General features: G+C 43.1%; 1 protein-coding gene across 1 annotated transcript in view; it reads left to right on the top strand.

Annotated features, from left to right (window-relative positions):
- The window catches only part of IGHMBP2 (immunoglobulin mu DNA binding protein 2), a 63,067-nt gene extending 49,108 nt beyond the window's left edge, over positions 1-13,959 (top strand). The window contains exon 15 of the mRNA XM_066583210.1: positions 13,172-13,959. Within this exon, the coding sequence (XP_066439307.1) occupies positions 13,172-13,360 (189 nt within the window). The 3' untranslated portion in view covers positions 13,361-13,959. The remainder of the gene's footprint in view (positions 1-13,171) is intronic.
- The last annotated feature ends 8,644 nt before the right edge of the window (positions 13,960-22,603 follow it).

A 22,603-nucleotide genomic window follows, 5' to 3' on the forward strand; every position in this document is an offset into this window, starting at 1 on the left:
TCAGTGATTACAATATCAGAGCAAAAGGATCATTTATAGCTGAAAACTGACCCCGTGTAGGGAGGCTCTAGTACCCTGTTGTACCGCCTCTAGCTTGGATGCAAGATGTGATATGGGCGGACATGGAGGCTCTAGTACCCTGTTGTACCACCTCTAGCTTGGATGCAAGATGTGATATGGGCGGACATGGAGGCTCTAGTACCCTGTTGTACCACCTCTAGCTTGGATACAAGATGTGATAGAGGTAGGCCTAGAGGCTCTAGTACCCTGTTGTACCGCCTCTAGCTTGGATACAAGATGTGATACGGGCAAACATGGAGGTTCTAGTACCCTGTTGTACCGCCTCTAGCTTGGATGTAAGATGTGATACGTTGGTGAACAGTAAGTTGGTGTTCCAGATCATAGAATCATAGAATGGTACAGTTGAAAGGGACCTCCAGGATCATCTGGTCCAACCCCCTGCTCAGTGCAGGATTTACTAAATCATCCCAGACAGATATTTGGCCAACCTTTCCTTCAACACTTCCATTGAAGGAGAACTCACCACCTCCCATGGTAACCTGTTCCACTCATTGATCATCCTCACTGTCTAATATGTAGTCTGTGTCTCCTCCCTTTCAGTTTCATCCCATTGCTTCTAGTCTTTCCTTGTGCAAATAAGAATAGGGCTGATACCTCTACACTGTGACAGCCCTTCAGATATTTGTAGACAGTCTCCTATTAAGTCTCCTATTAAGTCTCCTCTCACCCTTCTCTTCTGCAAGCTAAACATTCCCAGATCCTTTAACCGTTCCTCATAGGATATGATTTGCAGACCGCTCACCATCTTGGTAACTCTTCTCTGAACATGCTCCAGTTTGTCTATGTCTTTTTTAAAGTGGGGTGCCCAGAACTGGACACAGTATTCCAGATAAGGTCTGACTAAGGAAGAGTAGAGGGGGATAATGACCTCACGTGATCTAGACTCTATGCTTCTCTTAATACATCCCAGAATTGTGTTTAAACATAAGTCAACAATGTGATGCAGCAGCCAAAAAGGCAGTCTATGATCTATTAGTATACCCAAGTCTTTTTTACACGTGCTTCTGTTTAGCCCAATTCTTCCCATTCTGTAGTTGCTTTTTTCATTTTTCTTGCCCAGATGTAGGACTTTACATTTCTCCTTGTTAAATACCATTCTGTTAGTCGCTTCCCCCTGTACAAGCTTTTCTAGATCTTTTTGAATACTCTCCCTCTCATCTCTAGTGTTAGCTATCTCTCCTAGCTTTGTGTCGTTGGCAAATTTGATCAGTTTCCCATCAATTCCCTTCTCCAGATCATTTATAAAAATGTTGAACACTGGGCCTAGGACAGAACCTTGTGGTACCCCACTTGATACATTCCTCCACTTGGATGTGCAGCCATTTATGACCACTCTTTGAGTACGATCACCCAGCCAGTTGTGAATCCACCTAACAGTTACCTTGTCAATCCCATATTTGGTCATTTTTTCAATAAGTAAAGTATGAGATACATTGTCAAATGCTTTACTATGGTCAAGAAAAACAATTTAACTACCGCATTTCCCTGACCAACCCAGTCAGTGATACTATCATAGAAGGAATTAGATTAGTCTAGCATGACTTTTTTTGTTACAAACCCATGCTGGCTCTGGTTAATTACTCCATTTTCATCCAAGTACTTGCATACATGCTGTTTTATAATTTGTTCAAAGATCTATCCTGGTATAAAAGTCAGGCTCACAGGCCTGCAGTTTCCTGGATCAACCTTCTTCCCTTTTTTGAAGATGGGGACAACATTTGCCCTTTTCCAGTCTTTTGGGACTTCTCCTGTTTAAATAGGAATTTAAAAGTTCGGCCTTCTCAACATCATTATTAACCAATTGACCATTTTCATCTTGTAAGCATCCAGTAGCATCTTTGACTCTTCTTTTGCTTTTGGCATACCCCCAAAATCCTTTTTTATTGCTTTTGGCCTCTGTTTGGCCAGATGTTCCCATACATGTTCTATTAGTGATAAATCTGGCAACCAGGCAGCCACGGAAGTGTGACAATGTTGTGGAGACTCTCCTATGACCCCATCATGAGACCAAATGTCTTTCAGCCCCCTGTACGAGGGCATCCTGAACCCAGTCACCTTGTGTGCCCTCATGCATCCACTGATACCAACACCTCCAAACAGTCTGGTCAGAACGGCCGATGGGGGACAATTCATCGATACGACCATCCAGCTTCTCGCATCCCAATAATGCGCCCCTCTCAGACTCTGGTAACGGGTGAAATCACTTCTCTGTGTTGTAGAGGCGTCTAGCGGTCAACAAGCTCAACACAAGCGGAAGAAGAGGTCACTACACACAAGGAGCCTCCGAGAGCCTCTTATAGGTCAAGGGGGAACCACTTTTAGGGCCTCAGGTGGCAAGACCGTTCATGTAATCACACCACAGCTCTAATCATTTGCATATCTGCCTGAGATGTAACTGCATGCTAAATTTTGCAGCAAAACTGCAACTAGTTTAGGGGCAGAATTTTTTTCCTACAGTGGATATTAAATGTGTATTTGGAAGAGGTAGGGGACCGATAGAAGGCAGTATGTCTGCAGAATCAGACCAAATTGTTTGTTTTTTGTCTGTTACTATGGAAACACATAACTCTGCATAACCGCTCTAGACAAAAAACTTTTTGCAAAGTTACTTATTTTTCCTTGTAGTATGTAAACATGGTTTAATAGGTGTCCTTAGCTGCTTAATAGCCCTTCTCAGGGCCTGTCTGTAGCTCAGGAGGCAAATAGAGTAAGAAATGAAGAAGGATCTTCTTGATAACGGTTCCTTGCTGATGGTATACCTTCTTTGCTAGATTCCTTCAGTTTGTACATGACGTACAGCACATACCAGAGTAGGAGTCAATTTAAAAGTTCCTGCATATATCCCTATCAGTCGATATGGAGAAAAGTGCTGTTTTCTGACCACCTACATTGTATTTCACAGATTTACCTGTCTTCATGGTAACAGACTACAAAGAACCCTGTATAACGTCATTCTGCACTCATATTTGCTATCTTTCCACTACTTCTTGCTTGCTTACCAGATATATGTTAGTAAGAAGCAGATGACTGGGAGCATGACTGCAAGGTCAGACTACACAGGGTTTGTTTGTTGTCTGTTACCATGGAGACTCGTAATTCTGTATTTAGGCACGTAATACGAACTGCTTAAACGCCGTTGATTTGCACCGGGACATTCAGACATGCGTTTTACACACATATTTCCTATTTTAGTCTGTATTCCAAACCAAAATTGCATTTTCAAGTCAATGTATTATGCGTATTCACTGTGTATTTATGCATTAACCCTTTGCAATTCAATTTTGGATACATGGTTTCCTAGGGGGCTTTCTCTTCCTGCCATTATACAATGGCGCCATCTGCTGGCTAGAACCAGTACTGCGGTATGGGACATGCTGGAGAGGCCCCCGACAACAGAGCGGCCAGTAATATACAGTAAGAATACCCTGTTGGACGTCTTCCGACATCGGAGCTGTACAGCCTTCAAACAGAATGTCTGAAAATGTCAGACAGTGGATTGGAAAGGGTTAATGCAGGAGAAATCTGTGGGACCTTTTTGTGTTTCTTTGTGCACTTGAAAAGCATAGTGAGTACGCGTGCAAAAAAAACCAAAAAAAACAAAGCAGGTCAAATACAAGTCTTCTCCAGAAGGAAAAGATAACCATGTACAGACAGCTTTTTGGGGGATTTTAAATGGGGTATCCCGGGACCTCTACAGGTCATCAATAGATAATCAGCGGGGACCCGCTGATTCCTGGAGCCACAGTCACTGCGGTCAGCGCAGGAAGCAGAATGCGCTGTCCATAGTGCAGTGGTCTTGGTTGGTACTGCGGCACAGCTCCCATTTAATTCAAGTGACCATAAAGCCTGGCAGTGAAAGGGTGAATTGTAAACCTGCTTGACTCGTTTTAAGACCGTGGTCTCATGGATCATAAAAAAAAAAAAACAGGACTCCAGTATGAAAAGTTGAACCTGTGCCCAAGAGTTTAAAGATCACCTATTTGTCCATTTCGAGGTCTTCTTGAAAGTTAATGTTTGTGCTTCTGGTTACGATCGTTCCAGCAGAGGAACGTTTTATAGGTTCTGGCACTTCGGAGGCATTTGAGGACAAGAAGAAGCGCTGTCACACATGTCGTTCCTTTGCCAAGCTTTTGAGATCAGCATATTAGTTTGTCTAGGAAAGAGTTAATAGTGCCTCCGTTCCCGGTTGAGTGATGGATGCCAAATCACGTGACCTGATGCATAAATGCCTGCAGGCCTGGAAGGAACAGCTGTTCCTAGCGACCTCCTATGGGAACTCTAATTAGACCATGTTTAGTGGATAACCAACTAATACTACATTAAAGTGCAAACCAATAGCACTCAATTGGGTTTCCCAATGACTCATTTATTATAGTTATGTGGTTCCTATTTCCCGAAATCACTGTTGTGGTGGATTTAATAATCCTGCAAAAAAAAAAAAAAAGTCAATACATTGTATTGTGTCTCGGTTGGCTCTGCAGAGTGAAGGAACAGGACTGCAGCCGGACCACAATGATTGAAAGACCTTACTTGCAACGTATGTCTACATTTGCTGGACAGTTGAATGCAATCTGTCATGTTCCGTTATCAACCATTTCAGACTGATGGAGAAAATGCTTGTAGTACCCTAGGGGGCAGCAGAGAGGACGTGTCTGTCTTCATTATATTGATTGATGTAACCGCTTTGTTTGTGGTACATTCACTCTTGTTTTTCAAGGGTGCTCTGGTCGTCCAAGACCCTCCTGATACTCTTGGGGCTAGGGACCTCCAGAGCCAGATAGAAGATAAGCGCTGGTCCATCTGAGAGCAAGGGGAAGTGTCTTGGACTACCAAAGGACAGTGGTTTAGGGTAGTCTGAAGATCCAACGGCCATTGTACGTACATGAACACAACAAACCGCAGCAACATTGAGAAAGAGGGCACCAGGCTGGGGTGTTAAAGATGACCCCAATGTTATCCCTCCCAGAAAAAAATAAACTTTTATAACACAGCGGACTTGGATACCAAGGTCTACCATAACTCTAAATGTGCCTCCTCTATACCTCCACATTCTAATAGTACCTTTTCCATGCCACCACATTCTGATACTGCCCCCTCTGTAGACCCACAATCTGATAGTGACCCCACATTCGAATAGTGTTCATCAGTGACCTTGCATTTGAATATTGCCCCCTATTTACATCCATACTCCAATAGTGCCTTCTCTGTGCCCCAACATTTTAATTGCTCCCCCTGCAGCATGAAAACATGCATAGCATGGTTTCATTTTATATATGAAACGTACAGGAGACACTCAACTCTTCTGCCTGTTTACAATGAGGCCAAAACCTTTTTCTTCCTCACCTTCTCACCATCCTGTGGGTCTTGGACGAAGTCACTGCTGTTGGTGATGAGCTGGATCATATAGCATATTTGCTTCATGCTCTATGTGCCACTGAAAACAGTGATAGAAGTCCAACTATGCTTTGTGCGGTCCTACACTTTGTCCAGCAGTTGACTGAGTTTTGGTGGTGGTGGTGGTGGGGGGGTGATAGGGTCGGTGACAGATGCTGAGGTTCTGGGCAATATACCTATGGTTCACAGTACAAGCCCCAGGTCTAAAGGCCCAGTGAAGCCCCTGGCACCAAGTATGTTACTTATACATTCTGTATGTATAGTGACATTTTTTTTCTGTGAACCGGAGAGTCACTTTAACCCTTTCCAATCCACTGTCTGACATCTGAAGACATTATGATTTTATGTGTACAGCTCCGGTTTTGGAAGACGTCCGTTGGGGTTCTCTTACTGTATATTGCCAGCCTCTTTGCTGTCGGAGCCTATCCAATGTGTCGCCTCATGCAGTACTGGCTTTAGCCAGCAGATAGCGCGGTTGTATAACGGCAGGAAAAGAGTAAGCCCCCTAGGAAAACCAGGATGCAAATTGGATTGGAAAGGGTTAAATAGATATTTATGACCTTGGGAAAAGTTAAAAGGCAGGGAGCTTTTTGAAAAGTTTGTTATAGCACTCAGCGACCTCTAGTAATGCCCTTGACGGTCACTATTTTATAGAGGTAATATAGACTGCTCACCTACTACTGGGGAAAACTGGGATTCCCCAGATCTTATCCACCTTTAGAAGGGGATCTTGCAAATGTTTTACGCCCACGGTCCTCTGCCAACCCAGATTTGGCCATGGTTTCTTACGGCCGGGGCAGCTGCAAGTAGGATAATCAATACGTAGAGGAGTAAAGACGTTTTTTGGGACATAACATTGATGGCCATCCGTATGTGATAGGGGAGTGTCTGACCTCACTATCCCCACAACTATTGCCTGCTGGCCCCTTTACTGCAGTACCGTTGGGGAGGCGCTGTCCTCGACACAAGTATGTAAGCTACTGCAGACCAACCCCACTCTTTGTACTATAGTGATGGTGGAGGCTATATCATACATACGAATTACTCTACACAAAGTAGAGGTCATGAGACACGTCTGCAAGTTGGCAACATTTAAAACGCCACGATCGTTACTGACAAAACAGTCGTCTTCGAAATCCATCACCAATTTTGGAGCTACCGTGGGCATCTGTGAGCATGTCCCCTTTCATTAATTCCGCTTGTCCGAGAATGTGATCTTGAGAGCGGCTCGCTCTTCGTGACATCCATTAGATTAGGCTTCTGCTTGCTTGTGTGTTCCAGATACTATCTGAAAGGGAATTATGAGGTTGGTACATTGCTGACGTTACCACACAGGGACGAAGACAGATTGAATGAGCCTTGTCTGATCCTGTCACACATTACAATCAGTGCGAGACCAAACAAAAGCTGCAGAATGTGAATGTTCTGGAAGCCGGCCAGACGCACGGATAACTCAGCAGAACTCGTAGTGAGCAGTATATCTGATCAATTATGTGTAAACCATCATAAACGGCTGCTTTGGTCAAGACTGTTCTTCTCGGGTTCATATAATTGCCCAGTACGGTGTATATAATAGCTAATATCATGGTTGACATCAGCATGGAGAGACACAACTGCATGGTGGGTGGTTGGGTTGACAAGGAAACTGTCCAATGCCTAGAGAGTATCATGAACGGGTTCAATTAATAGGACCCATGCGCGATACTCAATGGACATCGGACAGGTACCTTGTTAACCATGCCAGTGTGCGGTATTCTGTTCTCTCCAGCATAGAGGTAAATGGTCAACAGTGTACAAGTGTGACCACCTCTCCATTCATACGGGTAGGCTTTGAGCCGTGACCAGGGGACCATTCACTGTGACGTTATAGAAATGGTAAGAGGCAACCCTGCTTTGGGAAATATGGAGAACGCAGGTCCCCCGTTCTTGTGATCAGCCAATCCACAGGATAGGGGATAAGTTGTTATGGTGGGACAACTTATTTAGAAGGCTTATCCCACCTAAATAATTTTTCACCGATCCACAGAATAAGTGCTAAGTGTCTGATCGGTGTGTGACCCCCCACCAATCATGAGAACGGTGCAGCTGGAGTCCGCCAGGTGAATGGGAGTGGCAGTGCACATGGAGAATTACCACTCCATTCACTGCCTTTGAAGATGGCCGAGCGCAGTGCCGTAGAAGTGAAAGAAGTGGTGGTTATGCAAGCGCATCACTGCTCGGTTCGCACAGCAGAATGGGGCTGCTCCATGCTTATGATCTTATGATGAACGGACATGGGCGTTCCAGTGGTTGGACTTCCAGCAATCAACCATTTATTACTAGAGATGAGCGAGCATGCTCGGTTAAGGCGGATACTCGAGTGAGCATCGCTCTTCTCGAGTATCTGCATACTCGTCCAAGCAAATGCGGAGGGGGTGGGGGAGAGTAAGAGAGAGCGATCTCTCTCTCTCACCCCCGCCCCCCACACATTTGCTCAGACGAGTATGCAGATACTCGAGAAGAGCGATGCTCCCTCGAATATCTGCCTTAACCTCATCTCTATTTATTACCCATCCTGTGGATAGATAATGTAAGATTTTAGTGGGTTAACCCCTTTAAAGGGAATGTGTAATCCGAAAATGGCCTGTTATAAAAATCACATTTTTGTGTTCAACATATTTATGAGTTTTTGGTGTTTTTTTTTTTTTTTAATTTTCGGTCACAATCCATTTTTTTTTTTTTTTAAACTCTAAAATCCTGCATCTTTCTACTGATCTTAGAGCCTAATGCTAGTCTGTTACTTCCTGTTCAGTAGAGAAAACTTTTCAGCAGTCATCTCACTAACATCACAGATAGGATTACACTGAAAGTGACACCTGTGTATACAGTAGATAATACAACACTCTCCCATATAAGTCAATGGGTCTGCTCCTATCCATTGTGTGGATGGCCTATGAAGCTGCTGTTAAAGGGGTTGTCCCGCGCCGAAACGGGTTTTTTTTTTTTTCAACCCCCCCCCCGTTCGGCGCGAGACAACCCCGATGCAGGGAGGTAAAGAAAGCTCACCGGAGCGCTTACCTTAATCCCCGCGCTCCGGTGACTTCTCTACTCACCGCTGAAGATGGCCTCTTCCTCCGTGGACCGCAGCTCTTCTGTGCGGTCCACTGCCGATTCCAGCCTCCTGATTGGCTGGAATCGGCACGTGACGGGGCGGAGCTACACGGAGCTACACGGAGCCCCATAGAAGACTGCAGAAGACCCGGACTGCGCAAGCGCGGCTAATTTGGCCATCGGAGGCCAAAAATTAGTCGGCTCCATGGAGACGAGGACGCTAGCAACGGAGCAGGTAAGTATAAAACTTTTTATAACTTCTGTATGGCTCATAATTAATGCACAATGTACATTACAAAGTGCATTATTATGGCCATACAGAAGTGTATAGACCCACTTGCTGCCTCGGGACATCTCCTTTAAGTATCTCTTTAAATGCTGTGAAATGTAGCTCATGCAACATGGCCGCCCCCATAGTTGTGAATATACAAGCGGATTAAAAAAATCCAACAATCAGAAAATAAAAACAGATTCAAATATGTTTTTCTATCTGGTTTTACGTAGTACAAAAAAAGATAGACAATTTATAACCCTTTAAGGGGATTAAAGGGATTTGTTTAGGCCTGTGAAAAAAGCTGTTTTCCCAGAAACAGTGCCACGTCTGACCATGTGTGATGTCTGGTATTGCATCTCACCCACGTTCAAGTGAATGAAGTTGACCACCCGGTCTGTAGATGGGACGTGGAGCTTGTAGCACAGTCATGTGATATGGTTATGTTTAAAGGGACACTGCCAATTAAAGTTGCAACACACAAGAACACTAATCAATATACCAGACATACGCATGGAATGACATGCTGATGTTTATGAAAAAATGGTAGCCCCTTTTCTTTTTTTTTCCCCCAATCCTGGACAGACCCCTTTAAGAGCTGTGAAAGGTTCGGTCTCGTGTCATGTTTTTTAATGGTTTCCTATGGGAAAGGCCATTACAAACAACCTTGCAAAAAACCATCGTTGCTCCAACTGAACTGATATTTGGGTCGGTATCGGCGTACCATCAGCCCTTCCATTTAGTGAATTGTTGTCGGAGCTGTGTCTGTCACATAGGAATAGACTTTAAAGGGGATGTCCGGGCGCCAGGCTACCTTCTAAAAATCAATCCAGTCCTGATAAAGCAATAAAAGTATTGGTACTTACCTGTCCTGCCCGACCCCTGCGCTCATCCCGATCCTTTTTGTGGAACAGATACCACCTGACCTCTACAGCCAATCAGAGGCCACAGCGATCAGATGTAATGCCAGAAGAACGGCACCTGATGCTGCCTCTGATTGGCTGTAGAGGTCAGGTGGTATCCATTCCACAACAAAGACCGGAGGACCGCAGGGCTCGGGCTGGACAGGTAAGTACCCCTGCTTTTAGTGTTTTATCAGACCTGGATCGATTTTTAGAATCTTTATAGCTGTATGACAAGTTCCGGAATGATTGTCCATCCAGTAGTTGGCTGAAGACGAAGGGGCGCATTCTGTCTTGAACATCTTCAGAGCGAACACCCCTTTCCCCGTTGACTCTCCTCTACTGCCCTCCCTTATGCAGGAGTTCTTTTCATACACCCATGAATCAGGAGGCTCAGGATGAACGCTGCACAGATCCCATAGTCTGCAGCACATGGGATTGTGATAGAAAAAAACCCCTTTAAATTGTAAAACATTAGTCACATTTTACTTGAAACGACCCATTTTCATCAATAACCGCCGCAGTAATTTATGGCGCCCATCTGAAGTAGCTCTTTACATTTTCTATTCTTGCAATGCAAATCATTGTTTCTAAGTTTCTTTGTTTGCCCAGAACGCTGTAATTAATTTTCTGTGCAGCTATTTTTTTTTTTAATAAAAGGCAAGTCTGTTTAGTACGAGATGTAATAACATTTCAGATGAATATACGGATAGTGATGGAGTAATATCCGACCCATTCAGTGGTTTATTATTGTCATAATGAGGAATCGGCGCTCACGGCTCATCCCCATTCAGAACACGTCGGCATCACGAAGAAAGCCATAGATCAGCGCCGGCATCACACGCTGAGCGCCGTTCGCAGAAACACAAAGAGAGGGAACTGTCTGCCTTATCTGGACCACACGGTCTGTAGACGGGGTGCTTATAGCGCAGTCATGTGATATGTTTAAAGGGACATCGCCAGTAGCTGCATATAAGATCACTAATAAATATATATGTAAATGATCGTGGAGATGCGGGAAATAAACTCGTGATCCGGAGGGACAGATATGTCCCTGGACTCTTATGTCTTCTAGAGGTTTAGGAATAAAGTGACATCTGGGTGTTACCAGTAGGGGGCGTGTCCTTACATAGGCTGACACTATACACTCACCGCCGAGCGTGTAGGAATACGCCCCTTTGGCAATGAGAATGGTACCACCTGTTTGTTACTCCTCCTGGATATTCTTGAATCGATTGACAGGGTAATGGCGCACTGTTTTACGTCCAGGGGGTTAGTTTTTGGGATTTTAAATGTTAAGCTTAACCCCTTAGTGACTAGCCTATTTTTGGTCTCAAGGACCAAGCGACTGTCATCGTCTCATGGCAAGACATTATTTTTGGGACAGATTGTATTTTTTAATGGCACCACTCTGGGGTACATATAAAGTGTTGTATACGTTTTTTTCAGGGAAGAGGGGGAAATTCTGCATTTTGGGGGGTTTTGTTTTGATGGCATTCAACATTTAGTAAAAAAAACATAACTTTTCTTATCTAATCAGTACGATTTCTGCAATACCGAGTTTTTATATAGATTTTTTTTTTATTTTGTACAACTTTTGCGCAATAAAAACATTTGCGCAAGAAAAACAATTGACTCTGCATTGTCGCATTTTAAGACGGATAACATTTTTTTTCTGTCAGCTCTCAGAATGTGTTAATACTAGAGATGAGCGAGCATGCTCGTTTAAGGCTGCTACTCGATCGAGTAGCAGTTTTATCGAGTAACTGTGTACTCGCCCAAACAGCATGCGGGGAGGGCAGTGGGAGGGAGCTGGGGGAGAGAGAGAGATCCCTCCCCCTCTCCCTCCCCCTCTCCCTCCCCCTCTCCCTCCCCCTCTCCCTCCCCCTCCCCCTCTCCCTCCCCCTCTCCCTCCCCCTCTCTCTCCCCCTTTCTTCCCCTCTCCCTGCTGGCCCCCACATGCAGCTCAGGCGAGTAAACAGTCCTTCGATAAGACTGCTATTCGATCGAGTAGCGGCCTTAAACGAGCATGCTCGCTCATCTCTAGTTAATACCTTTTATGTGTTGCTTTCTTACCATTTTCTTTTGCATTTCATGCAATTACGAAGTTTTTTGTGGGAAAAACTGAATTTTTTATCTTTTTATGACACTTTATCGAGCCTTTTTTGACAGTATTTTTTTTTATTCCCTCAAGGGGACTTGAACATGCAATAGTTTGATCGTTATTATAGTACATTGCATTACTTATGTAGTTCATTCTACTAGGCCTATAACAACAGCCTATTACACTCTGTGGTAGGTGGGGCCCAATAGGCTGAGTTACATGGCAAACATGAAGGCCTTTGTCAGGCTTCTGGCTGCTGTGGGAAACCATTGGTAGTTTGTGATCCCACTGCAGGGTACCGATGGGTGACAGAAGGATTCCCCTTACTCTACTTACATGCGGCAGTTCCTGTTAATTGAGGCATGTAAGGGGTTAAACTGCCAGAATCTTGGGTTTCTCCACATCTGGTGGTTAGAGCAGGAGCCTGGCTGTCAGTAGTCCTATGTGCAGGTTTAAAGCCCGTTAGTGAAATCAGTAAAAAGGTGTATTTGTCACCACTAAGGGGTTAACAAAAACCCTGGACAGAATCATTAATAAGGTGTAAACAGACCCGTAAAGGCACTACTCACCAATTTAGAGCTGGTGAAATCAATGGCAACTAGGAAACCATAAGAGAATATTCCAAATACACCAGAATGGCTCATACCTTGTAAAACGGAGTCTTAATCATCCCAGCACGGCGTATAAACTATGCCTGAACAGTCCGGTGGGCGGGCCCAGACCGTCTCTGCCTCCCACAGTGTGCGCTAATCCCCGGCTAGTCTCTCTATAAGGGCTGTGGATGACGTTTCCCATATCATCCACCTTCCCGTCCGAATCTGCACCGCTCCACGGACCAGAGCATGTACAGAAGAGCCAGCCTATTCAGGCCCATGATAGGACTGAATGACCGATGCATGCGCAAATCCATAGTTGTGCAAGATTTGGAGGGGACTGCGTATGCCGTATAGTAGGGGACATCATCCACATCACTCGTAGAACAGATGTCCGGGGATTGGCGCAGACTGCAGAGACTGTTGGACCATTCTGGCGTGATTTACATACCGTGCAAAAATGATAAAAAGTTAATTTTTCAAGGTACGGGGACATTAGGCACTATAACAAGACTATCTTCGGAACATTGTCTAATTTATTCTTCCGTAGTTGCTATTGGATTCACCAACTCCAAACAGGTTCCCTTTAATTGAAATGAGCTTCTGTGAACCAAGACAACTGATTTGAAGCTCATCACTGTATTTGTTTGTATAAGTTTCCTAGTTCCAACTTTCGAAAAAGTTGATTCCATTCTAAGTTTTGTCTGCTAATTTCCATGTTGATCGTGTCTTCTAGGTTCACGGCTGTGGCGACAGAGCCAAAGCAAAAGCACGAGCCAGAATCAGCCGGGAAGGAGTCCTTTATCCGGGAAGCGGCCAGAAAGACCGCTCGTTAGACCCAATAAAGAAAGCTCATTTACATCGAAAACTAGACAGGAAAATTAATGAATTATCAAACCAAAGGAAAGTGAAGAAGGAAAAGTAAATTAATTGTTACAATTAAAGATAACGATTTGAAATATTCTTTTGATGATTGTTGCTAATGGTCTCATGTCATGATGAAAAGGGTATTCTCAACCCCGAGAACAAAAGATGCAATACGGACACGTCTTATGGGGAAGAGCGCTGCTGCTTTGGGGAAAAAGATAATATAGACTTATTTTCGTAATCTCATACAATCCATATAAGTAGAAGATTCACATTCACAACTAGTTTTTATTGTTCCAGTGCATATAAACGAAGCAACGAGAAATCTCATTTATTTTGCCTGTGCAGATCTTTGTGTTGCCGTTTTAACTGATTACGAAAAAATCCTGTCCTCGTAAGTGTTAAACTCTCAACTCTACATGCAAAGATAATCTTTCAAAAACTTGAAAGATTTAGCGAAGTATTTGCATAAAGCTTTAATGGCCATTAACACTTTATCATCTTCATTTGCATGTAAAAGGACCTTCTGGAGTTGTTTGCAGAGCCCAGCTTGTGTTTAAACGCACACACAGCTGTGTAAACAGCTTCTGGCACATTCCATTGTTCTCCTGGCAGCTAGTGTAAACATGCCTTGGGGACAACACCCTGCAGTCTTTTGAAAGATGAGCTAAATATATTCAATTAGAATATATCTGATCAGTCTTTCAGCCGCTGAAGGATGGATTTTAAGTGAACTAAAATCCATCGTTCAACCAAAAAGTGCACGATGCCCATGCTTACATGTAATGATTAGCGCTTCTTTTCGGCCCTTTGGACGAATTTTGAGCTATAATTATTGCGTGTAAAAGGGCCTAAAACAATAAGAATTAGGGGAGTTTAGGGAGAATAAAGTATGATTAACATACACGGGGTTTTCCTGTAGCTTTTTAGCATGGAAATACATGTGCATTGGAGCTTTTTAATTTAAAGGGATTGTCCAGGTGTAGACGATTGAAAGCGTATTCTCAGACTAGGCAATCAATAGTAGATTGGCAGGGGGTCTGCCAAGCTGGTGTGCTTTGTAGATTGAGCTGATTTCTACAGAAAATGTAGAAATGAGAACTTTGCCTGCAATATCCAGCCTGGCCACTGCAATAGGAACGGAGGTGTCTGCCTCCTGTAGAAATCAGCTTAATGCAAAAGCACATTGGTCTGGTGAACAGCTAATTCCAGGCAGCAGACACACACTGATTTACTATTGATGGCCTATTCTGCAGACAAGACATCAATAGTTTGTACTTGGACAGCCCCTTTAAGTCAAATAAAAGGTTGCTTCGTTTTTCTTTTTAGACCAATTGAAACACAAGTATGAACCTTTCACATAATTTACAGTTGTCTTTTTTTTTTTTTTTTTGTATATTTTTGCATCACTGGATTCCCTGTTCCTCCTGTTCCAATGGTGCCTGGTCCCTCGGAGCTCTCAACTTCCTGCTGCAGTGATGATGTCCTAACATAGGGACATGTAACTCCTGCAGCAGGAAGTAAGTAGCAGCGGGAATCTGGGGGCAGGGCACAGTCGGAACCAGAGAGGCGGAGATCAGGTGAGCAGCATGTGCTTTTTTTTAATGTTTTTTCTTCATGCTGAGAAGCTTCCAAAAAAAGTTTTACTGGATCACCGGTTTAAATCGTTCTAGTTAAATTCAGCCATGAACACCGTACAATTTGTCTTGGATACAATGATTCCCTATAGGTATCATCAATGCGATAACTTTTAACATAATGAGCCCGTTAGTAGGCCAACGTTTGAAAGGCAAGGTACATTCTGAACATTATTAGAGGGGTTTTCTCACTTTTTTCTATTGAGGACCGATCTTCAAGATAGTTCATTGACAGCAGATCTGGGGAGATCTACCGCTCGTGATCCCTGCCAAGATCAGCTGATCTTCCGGCCCACTGTTGGTGCAGCGCGGGCCTGGATATCTGCTTCAGTGGTCAGAGCTGGAAGTATACTAGAAGGTTTCTCTGCCATTGAAATCAATGGGAGCGAAGCCATGTTCTACATTTCTGGCCCTGACCATCACTGTGGACGTCTGGCTCAGGGCCAGAAATGTAATCGCTTCACTCCCATTGATTTCAGTAGAAGTGAAGCCGTCTATTAAATTTCCGGCTCCAATTGAAATATCCAGCCCTGCTGCACTGACATTGGGCCATCGGATCAGCTGTTTGGTGTGCATCTTAATTATATATCATCCATAGCAAATAATGAGAAAATCCCTTTAACCCTTTCTAATCCAATTTGTGTCCTGGTTTACCTAGGGGGCTTAGTCTTTTTTTGCCATTATACAATGGCGCTATCTGCTGGCTAAAGCCAGTATTGCATGAGGCGACACGTATAGGCTCCGACAGAGGAGAGGCTGGCAATATACAGTAAGAGAACCCCGACAGAAGTCTTCCAACATCGGAGCTGTACAGCCTTAAATCATAATGTCTTAAGATGCCAGCCAGTGGATTGGCAAGGGTTAAAGATTTTAATGAAATAGGCCTATCTATATTGTATGTGCACATCTACACTATACTAATGATATATGAACTGAGTTCCAAAGAAGTGTGAAGAGGCTCTTAATACAAGCCTAGAGAATTGCATGTAACAAAATCTAAAATGATTCAGTTTTCCATTGGTGAAGACTGAAATCCATTATCGTAGGGATGAGGCTACTGAGCTCAGATGCAAATGCCATTCCTTCTATGTAGAGGTTCTCCATAAACACTTTTGGTCACTGTTTCCAAAACCTTCTCTGCAGATTGGGAGGGGTGACATAGATATCCAAGAATGCACAAGGTGACAGCTGGAGACCAGCCTTGCCTCGCCTGGTTACTGGATTCCTGTAAATGATGTAAAGCTATTGTCAACCAGTCATCTCCTCTCGGGCAATAGGCTGCAGTTGACACACTGCCTGTGACATGCATGCTGCTGCATATGGCGCAGCCTGCAGCCTCTCCTGTGCCTTTTCTTGTGATTTTTTTTTTTTACCAGAATCTGTGCCTTTCTCTACTCAGAATTTGGAATAGTCTACATAACTGTAGTATCTGCTAGACATGATATAGCCACACCTCCCGTTTCGATATCAGGACAATGCATCATGGGATATGCAATTACTAAATCTAATACCTGTCGATACTGATTTCTACTATCTAGAAGGTATGGGGCATTCACATAGCATTTCTGTATAGGCTGTGGGTTTCCGTCTCTCTGTTCTATCGCAAATGCCAAAAATGGTATTCATACAGAACCATTCATTTTAATTAGTCAAACAGAGACAATAATGCTATTGTGTTCTCTGGAATAGCGGAAATTAACGGAAACTTTTGTCAAACGGAGATTATATTAGTCTTCATTTGAGTGAATGGTTACTTTCAGCGGTTCCATATGAATATCGTTTTCGGTAATTGAGACAACCCAGAGATAAAAACCCACATATAGAAACGTTGCGTTAATGCTTGTTTATAAACCAAGTTAGAGATGGCCTAGAGGGACATAGAGGACCATTGTCATCATGCGGCCTGTGTTGGGGGGGTTGAGTTATTTCATGTCTTCTAGAGTTTCTCTTTAAGATTTCTTGATGGTCTTCATTCCTTGCTTGAGTGTCTTAAAAGTCAGCAGGCCTTTAGACAAGACCTCAGGGGTTTTAGCCCTGTGTTCTGGTGCCAAAAAATAGTTCTGGCTTTCAAGCCGTGTCAGACACTAAGGATTTTTATCCAGCATCAATCACTCTTGGTATGTAGCACACGAAGATACATTCATATCATAACTATCTGGACCCCGTACAGGTAAACAAAATCAGAAATCAGAGTCCATGAAATCTTTATGTCCATTGATCTTCATCTTGTACACTGTTGCATTACCAGGTACTTAGTAGGTTCACGGGCGAAAGTCAACAGAATACTATTTGGAGCCTGTACATTCATGTTAGGAACCAGCTTTACACATCATTACCTATTAAATAAGGCCCTTTTATTTCTAAGTGAAACTTTGTAACTCCTATAGGTGAGTTTGGGTCAATGTACCCTCGACCCTATGACATCGGTATGACTTGTAGCGCTCTAATACTGGGCCTGTGCATAAGAATGCTGTTTATTAGGGTCCAGATTAATTGGCAGTAACTAGTGTCAATCAAGGATGTACAAGTTGGTCAGTGCTTGTTTTAAGGACTATTTAGGGTACTATTACATGGGTTGATTGAGCCATTATTCTGGAGACTAATGAGCGGTTACGGGTGACCGTCTAGCCCTGTACACATGGCATCCAACAGGGCACTGAGTGAGAAGTAGCTCAGTAGTCACTAGTCTTTCAGTGTGCTGAAACAGAACAATTAGCTACTACTTAGCGACTTCTCGCTCACCATAAACAGGCAGTCGTTCATCTTTGAATGACTACCTATTTGCAGTAAGTGGAGGTGGGCAGCTGACCAATAGAGATGTACGGGCCACTCTGCCTCCATTCACTGAACGATTCGGTCCTGTGCTTTCACAGCTGTCAAGCGCCCAGCAGTCGTCCTGTCTAAAAATACCCTTACATTTGGCAATTGTCTGAGAGCAAATGGCCCCACAAAAAAAATTGTGCACATTTTAACCCTTTTCAATCCAATTTTGGATTCGGGGTTTCCTAAAAGGCTTTCTCTTTTTGTTGTTATACAACAGTGCCATCTGCTGGCTAAAGCCAGTCTGCGTGCGCCAGAGAGGCACCAACAGTGAAGTGGCTGGCAATAGACTGTAAGAATACCCTGTCGGACGTCTTCTGACATTGGAGCTGTACAAGCTTCAATCAGAATGTAGGAAGACATCAGACTGTGGATTGGAGAGGGTTAAGATTGAACATGCACCCATCCATTACCATTATTGTCAGCATCGCATCCTTGTTTAAGCGAGTGAATGTGTTTCTAACAGGCGGTAACCTTTAGGCCTATTATAAAGGATACAATCGGCAACAAACAAACAATTTACTGTTCGCTATTCAATCGCTTGTCATGTGTAGACCTAGCAGTTATGGGAACGAACATTCGTATGGACCGATAATAGCCCCATGTTAAAGCCCCATTGTATACCTCATTTTTGCATTTTCCTCTTTCGGTTTACTTTAGAGCTCTTCTTATAAAAAAATTTAAAAAAATCAGGACAAACCATTTCTTTTTGATATTTTTAATATACAGTTTCATAAAATTTCAAAGAGACTTCTTACAGAAGGGAATCTTGGAATGAACATGATAGAAGCCAGTGGTAAATCTTCGTTTTCCCCTTCCACGTTATTGCATTTATGTTACAGAAATGTAAAGTGAACAGACGGGTAATTTTTTTTTTCCCCCTTAGAATTAATACCAAGAAACAGTGTATATATATATATATATATATATTATATAATAAAGGGTGGATATGAGAGCCATAAAGAAACATTTATGTACAATAATAACTTTGAAAATAATTATTGCTCTTATCTATTTTCCAAAATTGACTCATCCATTGGTATTTTTTTACCATGAAAACATTTTGTGTGTATGGATGGATGTAATAAAGAAGGTACAAGATATAAAATTTCAACACTGTGGCATAGAGTGTTATTCTGGTGGCCATTATACAAAATTAGTGGTCATAACACAACACACTAGTGACCTTATACATAAAATAAGTGAAGATGAACCTTGAGATATGTCATCAGATATTACGAAATTGAACTGTATTTACACATATACTCAGAGGAAAAAAGGATAGTAGGAATCTATCGATCTCCTTCCACAGAGGATTTCAGAAATGGTTGCATTACGTAGAGATAGTAAAAAAAAAAAATCAAGGCAAAATTTGTTACTTTTTAGATATCTTAGAACTTCAGTCTTAGTAGGCTTTGAGTAGATACCAACCTCTTGTTCCGAGAGGAGACAACCCAATGATGGGCAACTAAGTTGTCCCAAGAAGCAAATGAGTAGTGTTTTTTAATATTACTAAGAAAAGCACTCCTTGAAAGTACCTCCAGAACTATGATCACACACCGTGCCTCAACTATTAGGAGCACAACATAAAGACAGTGCGAATACCTCTTAAAAAACATGGGATGTATCCCCAAAGGTTAAGAATCTAGGATGTAGAGGACCACTTAAGGCAAAGATATCTATAGCCGCCTACGAAAATACCTTCATGAAAGTAACCTCTTCATAACTGTCTGGTTTGGGAATAATTTAACCTAAGACTTTGTTCAAATCACATTAAGAGTAGAGATGAGCGAGCATACTCGCTAAGGGCAATTACTCGAGCGAGCATTGCCCTTAGCGAGTACCTGCCCGCTCGGAAGAAAAGGTTCGGGTGCTGGTTGGGGGCGCAGAGCGGCGGGGGGGGGGGGGGGGAGCGGAGAGGAACGGAGGGGAGATCCCTCTCTCCCCCCCGCTACCCCCTGCTCACTCCCACAACTCCCCGCTCACCTGCGCCGGCAGCCGAATGTTTTCTTCTGAGCGGGCTGGTACTCGCTAAGGGCAATGCTCGCTCGAGTAATTGCCCTTAGCGAGTATGCTCGCTCATCTCTAATTAAAAGTCTTCCATGTGGAGTATATGTTGGGAGAACCTCCCAAGGTATACCTCAGATGGAAGACTGAGATATGTCCCACTATACAGGTTGTAGTCAAAAAGACTAATTCAGCCATGTCTGGTAATCCTATATCTCAATATTGGTGTCTTATAGTGAAATAACAATAGCGTACTTGAATAGGAAGGCATAAGTGCGCTACATGTTGGTATGGTGTACAGGCTCCTATTGGCACTGGAACTGGGATTTCAATTTTGTGTTGTGGCCCCCTCGGTAGTCCACCTACCGAGTCTATCTAATTGCCTTGGGACCGTTGCTGTGACAGAAGTAAGGAAATGTAAGTTCCGAACGGCCTATGTGAATGCATACTCGAAGGAGGTCAAAAGAAGATTGATACTTGCAGACAATGGTGGAGGACTTACTAGCGTAGCAGATTGAGGCCACTTTGAGTATGTTTTCATATAGGCCGTACTACCTTACTTCAGTCATAACGCGGTCCCACGGCACTTAGAGAGACACGGTAAGTGGATTTCTGCTTCTCATATGCTACTCTTTCAACCCGTGGCTGAAATTAGTAAATACAGTAGCTGAACTAGCTGTTCTACACTGCTTCCATAACTCCGGTGGAAGCGAACCCTTCAGTTGCGGAAACCACGTAGAATAGCTAGTTCGCCTTTTTCTGTAATCTCAACCTTTCTTAGTCGCAGAGCTTAGCCCCCTGTTCTGGACATAGGTACAGGTCTCAGAGGTGGTAGGTATATGTCATAAATGTCCAACATGGGAATATCCATTTGACCCCTTCAGTGGCAGCTTCATTATTACCATATTATGGCAGGGAAATCTCTGGGGCTTGCTGCACTGAGTATGCAGTAAAAACCCCGGAAGATTTCAGATGACAGCTCAGTGCTCTGCACATTTCAGCACTAGAGCTGTCCACAGAAATCTTCCAGGGTTTACCTCCATGGTCAGTGCAGCAAGCCCCAGAGATTTTCCAGGTTGTGCCACTAAAGGGGTGCTAAAGTCATTCAAGAACCTACTATATGGATGTCCTACTTTCTTTCTTTGTACGAATTTGTGATATGTCTTCCTTTATTTTGTAAACTATAGTCTTTTTTTTTTTTCATTTTTAACACTTCCACTTGAATTTAATACCAGAGAATACAAATAATGGAAACCTAAGAAAATAGCGTCTGCCATAGCTACGTTGTTCCAGACATCCAATGCCTAGTCCACCCTATGCTATGTTCATTCCCCTTAAGTTTTTAGCTTATAAGGATTCTCTAAAATGGACAATCCAAATTTTTTTTTAGCAGGATCCGAGGACAGCAGGCTGGCTGATCACAGATTGTCCCGCCCCTGGGATGCCGATTACACTGTAATCTGTAGCGGGATCCAGCAGCAAGTGTTCAATATCTCTGCTGCGTAACCTTAGGACAAATGTAAAAATCTACTGCATCTTGATCATTTTAAAAATACTGTAATCTCTTAGAAATGTAAATAGTTTATCTTTTTATAGATTTTTATAATATACAGTATATTAAATATTTTATTGAGTAGAAATAAAATATATTCTACATTTAAAGGCCACACCGGGATTTTTTTTTTTTTGCAGTAATATTTGTCAGCTTATATAGATAACATTGTGACCAAATTTGAAAATGTACAGTGCAACATGCATTGGAAAGAGTTTTTTTAATAGTTTTTTGTGTTTGTGTGAAATATTATATAATCAAAATTTTAATACTCCGGCATGCTTGGGACAACTAAATAGGAAAGGCGATTCTCAAAAACCCATTACTGGAAGTTGTTCAAGTCCGTGGGCTGTTTAGCGTGGGGTGTGATGGACTCCCACTATCTACTGTGAGTCCAATGCTTTGCACTTGGCCCTGCGGGAAGGATGGTAGCTTTTCTGATACTCTTCACTACTGGCCAATTTTTGGGTAATAGGGTATCAGAATTATTTTTACCCCTGATTTGTTGACTACCAGATAACACAACCTCTACAGTGGATACATTTGATTAAGTCAGATTTTAGCTGGTTCCTTTTAGAAGTTGTGTGAAAAAAACCAAAAATGACAGCGGTGGTCAAACTTTTGCATCATACTGTACTTGTAGCTATACAAGGTGTTTGACTCAAAGCACAACCGAGTAATTTTGCAATATGTGTTCGGGATAATGATATCCCACAAGAGTCAATACAGACCCCTTCCTTGGTTCTTGGGGAGCTCAGAGTCATCACTTAAGATCTTGAAAGTGGCCAGTTCTACACTAATTACGAGCCGAAATAAGCAGGGGCGTAACTATAGGGGATGCGGTTGCACCCGGGCCCAGGAGCCTTAGGGGGCCCATAAGGCTTCTCTTCTCCATATAGGCACCCCAGTACTATGAATAAAGCATTATAGTTGGGGGTCCTGGTACAGGTTTTGCATTGGGGCCCGGGAGCTTCAAGTTACGCCTCTGGAAATAAGGGTTCTGCTTAGAATGAAATATCCTATATAATTACTTTAATTTGTTTTGTTGTAAGACTTTCTCCATGTCCATGCATTCTTAAGCTAGCCCTACGCATCAGAACGCTCATATAGCCTACCGTGATTCTTCCTGACCACCCCCCATACAAATACCCCCATACAAACATGCTCTGACTGGAAAGAGGGGCGTAAGTCTCTCACTGCCAGACACCTCTGGCAGCAGGTTATCTCCCAAGAACATAAGGATTGGGCACTGAATTTCTACATGTCCTACCTTCTTCCCTTGACA

Source organism: Eleutherodactylus coqui, chromosome 11 (genome assembly GCF_035609145.1).
Source record: "Eleutherodactylus coqui strain aEleCoq1 chromosome 11, aEleCoq1.hap1, whole genome shotgun sequence".
NCBI classification, from domain to species: Eukaryota; Metazoa; Chordata; class Amphibia; order Anura; family Eleutherodactylidae; genus Eleutherodactylus; species Eleutherodactylus coqui.